The sequence below is a fragment of the Panthera tigris genome, chromosome F3, assembly GCF_018350195.1.
Source record: "Panthera tigris isolate Pti1 chromosome F3, P.tigris_Pti1_mat1.1, whole genome shotgun sequence".
Classification (NCBI taxonomy): Eukaryota; Metazoa; Chordata; class Mammalia; order Carnivora; family Felidae; genus Panthera; species Panthera tigris.
Genome location: NC_056678.1, coordinates 43,583,254 through 43,593,006, shown reverse-complemented (window position 1 = coordinate 43,593,006; position 9,753 = coordinate 43,583,254). Strand labels below are relative to the sequence as shown.

General features: G+C 58.4%; 1 protein-coding gene across 5 annotated transcripts in view; it reads right to left on the bottom strand.

Moving 5' to 3' along the window:
• Positions 1-499: 499 nt before the first annotated feature.
• Positions 500-9,753, bottom strand: part of NFASC (neurofascin) — a 69,386-nt gene continuing 60,132 nt past the window's right edge. For all 5 annotated transcript variants that reach the window (XM_042976048.1, XM_015539444.2, XM_015539446.2 and 2 more), the window contains 3 exons: positions 8,831-8,962; positions 6,710-6,779; positions 500-3,426 (listed from right to left, as the gene is read on the bottom strand). In XM_042976048.1, the coding sequence (XP_042831982.1) occupies positions 3,195-3,426; positions 6,710-6,779; positions 8,831-8,962 (434 nt within the window). In that variant the 3' untranslated portion in view covers positions 500-3,194. The remainder of the gene's footprint in view (positions 3,427-6,709; positions 6,780-8,830; positions 8,963-9,753) is intronic.

Genomic DNA, 9,753 nt, shown 5'->3' with positions numbered 1-9,753 from the left:
AACTTGCCCCCAAGGGCAGCTCAAAGAGGCTCGGGAAGCGGTACTGGTCCTGAACCCCACCCTGTGGTCTCTGACCATCCTGGTCCTGAGGTCTACGTGGTCCCCAGGGCCATGCGCTCTCTCTGAAGCTTCTCCCTTTGAGCCTGGAGCCGCTAGTGGCTTAAGCATTCGTCATGCTCCAGATCAGTGCCCACTGTGGACTGTCAGCCCTGTGAGGCGGGCGCCGCCCCCGACTATTCACCATGGTACCCTCTCCAGGTCTCGGAGCCCAGCTCAGACTGGATGTTCGAGACTACCTGGAGCCCACGAACGGACACACGAGGAAGGCCACAGCTCCTGCGGCTGAGCACTGCAGGTGGGACGGCAGCTCAGGCGGTGGGACTTCTAGAGTGGCTGCAAGATGACCCACACTTCCCCCGCCCCCCACCCCCAACAGCCAGGCAGGCGGAAGCACCGTGGAAGCACTGCCTCGTGGTTGGTACGTTTGCAGGTGGTCGCTCGAGAGCCCCGGCTGGCAGGGAGTGCTGGGCCACACTGCCTTCCTGCTGAGCTGGGTGGGCTCCACTCTGGGCTCCCTCTTCCCGCGAGGGCTGCTCCCTAACCCTGCAATCCACACGCCTCAGTATCTCTGCCTGGGGAGAACGGGTTCCCCGGGCTCAGGCTGGCTCTTGCCTGCCGGGAGGGCTGTGATTCGGGCAGCGTTCAGTATCCCCAGCACGACAGCCTCTCAACACGGCTGCTGGCCCTGCCTTCCTACGCGGAGGGGGATGGCTCAGAGCTGGCGGGACACAAACGAGGAGCGGACAGCTAAGGAATCCTCTCTCCCCAAGACCCCGTGGCAGCACAAGCCCTTCTGCGGTCACCGGCTGTGCGGCAGTCACGGGACATCGCACGGTCCTCCCGCCCTACAGGCCTGCTTTCGGTGCAGTGAGTTCACTGGTGTGTGTGGTAACATGGAATGAGGGCCTGAGAAACGGGCTAGTCTGCTCAGATCCAGAGTGTTTTCTGGAAAGGCTTGTCTTTGAATTCAGTTCGCAGGCACTCTTCCCTGACGTTCCCTTGAGGGACTCTGGGCAGACGCTGCAGGCATGCCCCGCTGTATCCAGGCAGGTGACAGAGGAAAGCCAGGGGAGGGGGCCCCTGAGCTCACTCCTAGCCCCCCGTTATTCACCCTGTCCCCTTTCACCACGAGAGGGCTGCCCCCCGGGCTCCTAGGCCTGGGCCAAAGGACAGTGACTTGCCCTCGGGTTCAAATAGCATAATTGGCTCAGCTCTAGGCTATGATTTCTCACCTGCGGACAGAGTGTGTGTGTCTATGGGCTTGACCCTCACTGCTTATTAAGTGATGCAAGCAGTGCTAATACCTTTGTGGCTTGAACGTGTGGCAGACGATGGTTTAATAAGTTCTCTGAAGGACACAGCCCTGTTCCTGCCCAGGCTGCCCCCCCACCCCCGGCAAGCAGCTGGAGGCTCTAATCTGACGCTGTGCGTGTGGCCATTCCTAGGGGTCAGCCTCACCCTCCCGAAACCGACTCTAGCAGCAGCCACAGCTACCGGGCTGCTCTTAGGCTCAAGATCTCTCTCTGAGGCTAGGTACCTTTGGTTTCAAAAACGGATTAGGTGGGGAGGACGAAGGCAGAGCCTTCGGTCTCTGAGAACTGCGGTCCGCGAGGGTCTCCATCTGGGGCCACGGGTGGCAGGGCACGTGTCGAGCGGCTGCTTCTGGTTCTGCTGTGACGCTCGCATAGGCCGCCCCGGTCTCCTTGAGACAGACGTTGCTGGAGGCTTCAAGGCTTGCAGGGAGGGGCTGGGAACCTGGGAACTGCAGGGCCGGAATCAGAGCTGCATAAGGCATACGAAGGGCGCAGAGTCCCCAGGCCAGGCTCTACAGCATTGTCAGCGCGGTGTTCCCGCGGGCTCTCCTGATATGTAAATACCCCAAGGAAAGGACACACACTGGTTCAGTCTCAGGGGCAGCCGGGCCCCATCCACGCACCGTGTAAAACACCGGTTTCAGCATCGTACAGAATTGAGCGAGATGCCATCAGCTAGAGGCGAAAGGGGGAGCACCACCTGTCACCCCCAAACACACCAGCAAAGCTTTTGCGTCACGTGGTCCCATCTCTGTGAGGACAGCGGTGGAGATCCCCGACCAGGTGGGGGGAGGGGCACCCTCTGCCCTCCACGCAGCAGGCCAGGTCCCCTCTCCCACATCCTGGGTTTCACTGATGGGGAAGAAGGAGGTCGAAACCCAGTCCTTTTCTTCTCTCTGGAGGTGAGCCCAGCTCCCCAGGGACCGGACGCCCGATTTTCTTCTGCTTGAGGTACACGGTCACTGGAGTTGAAGTCTTTCCCATCAGCGCCCACTCCTGTTCCTCAAACTCCTTCTTCAGAGTCAGTGCGGTTCTTGTCTTGGACGCTCTGGAGGAAGGGGCAGGGTGAGAGCAAGGAGCAAGAGGTAAGCCCACCTCCCGAGTGACCCAGAGCGAGGCGAGGCGGCCTGCCCACTCTCTCCCTGCCAAAAATACTGTCATTTTCCAGAAAGGAGCCAAGCCCAGCTCAGCAACTGACAAGGCCAAGGCGAACGGGTTGGGGGCAAGGGGAGGCATATGGCGAGAAAGGCATCCTTCGGAAATACATTGGCCCAGTGGTGGTTTGAATACTACAGCTTTTCTGTCTGTTCTTTTACAGATCGATCCTTCTGCCTCTCTGGGGGAGAATCCACTCATTCTTTCCTCATCCAGGGACACTTGTTCACCAGGAAAAGAAAATGGAGACGCTGGGTCTGGGCGGAGGGTGGGGAGATGCACAAAGCAAAAACAAAGACAACGCAAAGGGCCGTAACCAACAGAAACTGGTGAGTGTGTATGCCAAGGTCAAGGGCGGGCAGCGGGGGTGGGAGGCTCAAGGTGGCTGTGAAGCTGAGCAAAGGACTGGGGTCCCTCCAGCTGAGCTTAGCCAGGACTCTAGCTCTCCCACATGGTGGCACCTCGGGGGTGCAGGGGGGGTCAGCGGGAGGGGGCTTGTGGTTGGCTGGGTGGTCACTGGTCCTCACAGCTTGGCAGACCCCCACGTGGTACCCTTGTCCCTGAAGGTGGTGGTGGCTGTGTGGTAGGTCTGTAGTGGCTTCATCTCCCCCTCTCCCCTCCTCCCACTTGCAAAGTAGTGGCTGTGCCCTGGGCGGAGGGGCTCCATCAGGCCAGAGAATAGATGGCGTTGACAGGTGACGTGGCCTCCGAACTTTCGTTGCCCTCTGTCTCCTCCTTGTCCTTTTTGACCGTGTACTGGCCGATGAAGGAGCCATCCTCGTTGAACTGCCCCTCGCCACCCTCGCCATAGTCCACCAGGCTGTCGTCACTCTCCTGTTGCTTGATGGTGCCGTCCAGGGACGTCTGGCTGCCCTGCAGGGGCTTGTTGTCCTCGTCACTGGCCAGAGAGAGACAGAGAATCAGGGCCTGGCCCAGCCCGGTGGGGCTGAACCCAGGCGGGGCGGAACAGGGCCGCTGGCCTCTTGCCAAGCCTATGTACTACACAGCTCAGGGAGGGTAGGACTTCAGAGGTCATCAGTCAACTCCCCCCGGCCCTCCCCTGCCTGGCTGGTTGACAGAAGGGAGCCCGAGGCCTGGAGAGGACAGGCGTCTTCCCCAAGCTGAGCCGACAAGTTGGTGCAGAGCTGGGCCTGGAGCCCACACTTCTTTTCTTTTTCTTTCTTTCTTTCTTTCTTTTTTTTTTTTTTCCGGGGATTAGGATTTTAATTTTTTATGGAGCCCACACTTCTGGACTCCTGGTCTCTTCAGGAGGCTGCGCTACTCTCTGGGGTAGGAGTGGGCAGAGGACAGCCACCCCAGAGCGAGGAGAGTCGCGTGCTTGTCAGACCAGGCAGGGCCAGAAGGGTCAAGGAGCTGGGGCCCCAGTCGCATGTGCGTCACTGCGTGGCTCTGTGGTCTTGGGAAAGCCTTTCCTCTCACTGGGCCTTAGTCTCTCCATCAAGAGGGGCTGAACTAGCTTTGACTCTCTGTGATCTGTGTGGCTCTGTCTAGAAAGGCTCTGTCCTTGACAAGAAAGCAATGGGCCGGGGCCACTGAGAAACAAACTTCTCCCTGCCTCTGCCCTTCTCGTCTTGGTGTGGTTTCTGTCGGCTCTCTGGTTTACCAGTGAGCAGGTGCTCTTGCCTGGGGGCAAGCGAAAGAGGGTGCAACGCGGGGAGGGGCACGCACACGAGCGTGTGTCACCAGCAACTTGCGACAAAGCCCGGCAAGTCTCAGGGGGTCCTGCCCAGCCTCCTTGGAGGCCCCCGGGTCCTGCCCCTCAGCCCCTCCTGGGCAAGGGGAGCTGGCAGGCTGGGGGCTAAAGCGGCATCTCTACCTGCTGGGATGCCTGCTGTGCCCCGCCCCCCCCGGAAGTGAGACACCCCCAGCAGCCAGTGTCTGCTCAAGCGCCACATCCCCTCCCTTGGCTGCAAAACTCTCTGCCCTTTTGGCTCAGAGGGGGGAACAGGTGCTGCTGGCTGCACTTCAGAGGGGAGACGGCCCCCCCGCAGGAGGCAGCCGGGCCACCAGCGGGAATCTGGGTCCCGGCAGGCGGGACCACAGCGGTGCCAGGCGGTATGGGCAGACACACAACGTCCCCTCCCTGGCCCCCGGGCCACGCTTAGCCCTTTCTGGACGTGTGTGGAAACAACCGGCTGAGTTGCCATTAAGGTCGGCACTGCGTGTTGGCTTCTAACAGCAGTGCTGGGCAGGGACAGCTGTCAGGGGAGGGTCTGGAGCCAGAGCCTGAACTGGGTGTTAGTAGATGGAAAGCTATTAGCCCGCTCCCTCTTGTGCCCCATTAACTCCGCCTGCGTTCTCTGATGGCAGCGCTACGGGAGAGGCAGGCCTAGTGAGGCAAGCAGGTCTCTAGGGCTAACCTGAGTCTCGATGGGGAGTGGGGCTCACGTTTTGAAATGAGCAGCTTCTAATTACTGGGTTCTTGGTCCATTCACCGACCTTCTTCACATGTACTCCTTCCCAGGAGCGTGGGGATTGTGTCTATGTGCTTCTAGGGGATTCCAGGGACCTAAGCCAAATGCGGCCAATGGCCCAGCTTGGGTGGGAGGCAGAGGGAGGGGTCCTTGGTGTGTCAGATTCTTGTGGAGAATGAGGATCTCAATCTGGAAAGAAAGACCTCTTCTACGGGAAGCTCGAAAGGAACCAGAATGACGGCGGGGGGGGGGGGGGCCTAGACACCTGTCCGCCCATCTTCCCCGAGACCCTGGAGAAACAGGTGGGCACACAAGGCAGAGAGAAGCAGACCCACCAGAGAGGTGCTTCACTGCTGAGCCCAAACCGAGGCGCGTGTGTGCGTGGTGTGTGGGCCCGTGGATGCATCTGTGTGTGTATATCCAGCCTCAGTGTGGGTGGGCCAGGGGAGCGGGTGGGGAGAAGGCAGGTGTTCTTGCCCAACAGCTTTGGTGTCTGGGGGAGGAGAGGCGCCTGAGGAAGCAGCTTCTCATAGCACAGGTTGCCTGGCCCTGAATACGAGGAGGGCCTCACCCCTCTTCTATGGCTGCACTGAGGGTCTGGGGAAGGGAAGTTCCATGTCCTTCAGAACTGATGGCCAGGGAAGAGCTCTCAGCCCCTGGGGAAGATGGGCCCCAGCAGGGGTGCTGAGGACAGTCAGGAGAGGGGCCTCTCGTGTTTGCCCTTTTAAGAGGCTCTTGGAGATGTCGGGACTGGATGGATGGACGTACGTAAGCGTCCCAATGGACTCCTGGGTGGGCAGTGTCTTTGCCACCCGTTGAGCTGACTCTGCCTGTCCGGCTGCTGCTGAGCACAGTGGCGGAGGCCGAGGATAGGATAAGGAGAGGTCAGGGGAAGGCGGGGTGATGTCACCCCAGGGAGTAACAGGGTGGGGGTGGGGAAGCAGGGCTCCGATCAGAGCATTTCTTTCCGCCCACCTTGGTCTGGGAATGAGACTCCAGGACCCGCCCAGCTTCTTTCCTTAACTCAACATACATTTGCCATCAAAAGGGAGATTACAACTTTGTTATGCCCGATATGAAGGCCCATCCAGGTCTGAGGGGGTTGTGATGTTGCCCACTAGCAGTAGCTGGAAGTCGGGCCCCTGGCTTCTCCAGCTGTGCCACCAGCTCACTGGGTAGCAGATGTGGGTGGGCGTCCTGGGCAGGTCACTTCCCTGCCTGGGCCTCAGTCCTCTGATTTGAGACGGGCACTGGCCAGAGGCCTCTCCAAGGCCTGTTCTGGGCTAGAGCCCAGAGATATCATTCAAGTTCATGAGGAAAAGGTCTAGAACCTCCCCACCCGCCACATCCAACACTACCCCTCATTTCTCACGGAGTTGAGCTCTCAAGACAACGTCCATTCCCTGGGCGGTTGTCTACAGGTTCAGGGTGGGGGTGTGGGCAGAGAGAAAGCCAACAGCTCGTTTCGTAGCAAGGGGGTTCCCAGCATGTGCTCTCACAGTAAAAAGGTGAAAACATACAAATAAGGAGCTCGAAAAAATCTGAGTTGTGCAGCTGAATGAATGAAATGCTGTTCCTCAAATCAGCGTCAGTCTTGCCTTCAAGGAGGCAGCCGTGTCCGGCGCAATCAGGACGAGCAGAGGCCGTCCGAGAGGCAGAAGTGACAGACCGATGGATGACAAGGGGGAAGTGAGGACAGCCGCCTACCCGACGCGAGGGTGACCAGGAGTCAAACAGATCACGCACCTGTAGTCAAAGGAGCCATCCTCTTCCTTGGGGTCTTCAGGGCCAAGGGGAACATCCTTCTTTTCTCGCACTTGGTCGGTAAGAGAAGCAAAGACACAGACACGATGATTAGGCCTCTGCTCCTTGGGACCCTGACTGCACGGTCAAGGCACCACCTCTGGGCTCAGCAACACTCTCCCTCTCAACGAGGCGCCATCAATGCCTCCCTCGTCCTTCCCTGGTTTCACCGGGTGTCAAGTTCATGGCGCCACTGCTTCCTCATGGCTGCGGTTTCTGCACATCTCCACTGGCAGCTGAAATGTCCTCCCACCTGGCTCCCCACCACCTCTCCGTGAGGTTGGCCACAAACACCCAATGGATGCGACCCTCTCTTGGTCTGCCCTCTCTTATCATAATTTGCGTCTGTCTCTTAAAAGCCCCTAGAAGAGTGCCCTGGGCAGAGGGCAGAGGGCCCTATGCTCTGTACGCACCTTCAGAATGGAAAATGCTTTCACATCTGTGACCTCACTTGTTCGTGCCACTCCCTGTCCCTATACCTCCTGTGTGATTTTGTACACACCCCTCCAAGGCCCTGTTTCATGCTGTGACGTTCCTTCTGTGCCCAATGCAGTGTGTTGAGGGACAGATCATCTTTCTTCTGGTGTCCTGAGCACTCAGCACAGAGCCTGGCACACAATGGACACTTACACGGATGGCTCTTTATGTGTCCTTCCTGAGGTACAGGGCAGGAGAATCGCCCCATTTAAGGAGAGGGAAACTGAGCCCTTGGAAAATGAAGAACATGTCATGTAACTAATTAGTAACTGAATAAAGTCTAGAGTGAAAGCTAGAGCCCAGGCCTCATGGTTCACTCATCTTTCTACTGGACCAGGGCCCTACCCTGTATCTGGAGGGAAGGCAGTAAGCCTTGAGAGCTTTCTGGAATGGAACACTTTCTACACGGGCAAAGGAAGGCTCAGAGTTTATCTGATGAGTGGGGGGTTGGGGGTGAGCTCAGTAAGGCCGTTCTACTCCCTGACTCTAGAGCTTTCTCTCTTATAGAAGAAAAACAATCCCAACGCAGCACAACCAAGTGAAAGAAAACATCATTTGCCAATGAAGAATTAGAATTTCCTGCCCTTCCTCACAGACATGTGCCTCACTTCAAGGAGATTCTTTAGAATCCTGGGGTCTGAGGGAATGTGGGCAGGGGAAGGAAATAAAAGAATCTTTTCTCTGAGTTGAGTTTTAGGGGGCCCCCGGAGGAGGACTTGTTTAGAGGCCGGGAGAGGCAGGCATTTGGGGAGCACGGGCTGTGCTTTAGGGGGCAGGGAGTAATTTCATTTTGCAGACCAGCAGGATTTTCACTCTCTGGGTCATCCATTATCCTGTCTCCTGTCATCCTACCCACCCCCTCACAGACAGATGGCTTTCTTGCCCCTGTTTGAAAAACAATCAATATTTCCAGAAGCAAGAATGCCAGAGGTCCTTGTCCTTGACCTTGGTTTGTCTGGGCTGGTGGTTCTTGAGGCCCCCAGAAGAGAAATGGCGCTTTGGGACTCTCTGGGAAGCCCAAAGCTCCTTCAGGACCGAGGGAGTCTGAATCACGCAAGCCACCCCTCAGCCTCTGCCTGCCCTTCACGCAGGAGCTCCTGAGCCTCTGTTGGGGTATCTGTCATTACAGCCCAGTGACCGAGAGCCTCACGGGTGTGCTTCTTCCCTCCAGACCCTCCCCTCTCCATTCTCTCTCTCACAGAGAAAATGCCTTTCTTCCTTCCTCCTTCCTTGGGACACAGGATCCTAATGGGATTCAGGTTGAAACAAGTCCATTTGCTAAGCAGATGGATGGTGTGCCAAGGGGAGGGAAGGTCATTCTTAATAGGAGCCAGCGTTCCTTCTAGTCCCTCTTTGGAGCTGCCTGGACCACGCCGTCCGCCCACCTCGGGCGAGCTTAATTAACTCGACTGCTCTCCGGCACCTCTCAGATGCACAGACCAGGCAGGAGGACTGTACGTCCGAGCTCGGCAGGGGTTGGGCTCACGGGGAGAACAGAAACCCCCCGGACCCGGCAGGGGACCCGGCGGCTCCCAGGAAAGCCTGCCAGCCCCACCCCCCCAAGCCCACTCGCCCGTTACATCTTACCTGGGTACTTGCCACCTCGACTCCTCTTGATGAAACAGACAATGAGCAGGATCAGTACCAGGAGGGCGATGGCGCACATGAGCCCGATGAACCAGCCCTGGGTGGCGATGTCCGCCTGGTTGTTGGTGTAAGCTGGTGGGGGAGGGAGGGCCGGAAGCAAACACGTGAATGATTTCCCACGGGAGAAGGTGAGGAGGGGAAGGTGAGGGAAGAACGGCTACTTCACGTCGATGTTCCTCCTGGAGCCTTACGCTACCACCTAGCAGCCCTCTGGCCCAAACTACCCCACAACAGGGACAAAGAGAAAATAATTAAAGAGCCAAGGTCGGAAGGTCAGAAAAGAGGCACAGGAAAGGGGGTAGAGGGAGCAGAATAAGCAGCAGAAGGCTGAACAGGTCCTTCAGGAAGGGAAAGTGTCCTAAGGACGGGGCATGGCGTTCTTGCAACCCAGACGGCTGGTCACAGCCCGGTGGGGACTGAGGGAAGGCCGGGATCGGCCCCGGAGGTGCGATTCCCCACGGACGAGCTTGGGGTGAGGAAACGGGACTCTGCTACCCACCAGGGAACGGGGGCCATGGTTAACATGGCAAAAACCTGTCGGAAGAACACCTTCGCAGGCCTGCACAGGCACAGAATGGCATCCTTTCCCACCAACCTGGCCCCAAAGCCAACCGGGCTTCTGGGCAGTGGGTCTGGGCAGGGTGTGGCTCCAGGATGCCCTGTGCCTTCTCATGCTCCCCCAACTGGATCGGGCGCTCCCTGACAGCAGAGACAATCCCCGTTCGGGTACCCGGATGGGCTGGCGGCACGGCGGGGGCCGGGGCCGTGCCTTCAGCGTCCAGCCACTTGCAAGTCATTTCCAACGCGTGGAGGTCCCCCCCGCCCCCGCCCCCAATCCCCATGACAATGAGTCCCTCTCTGTC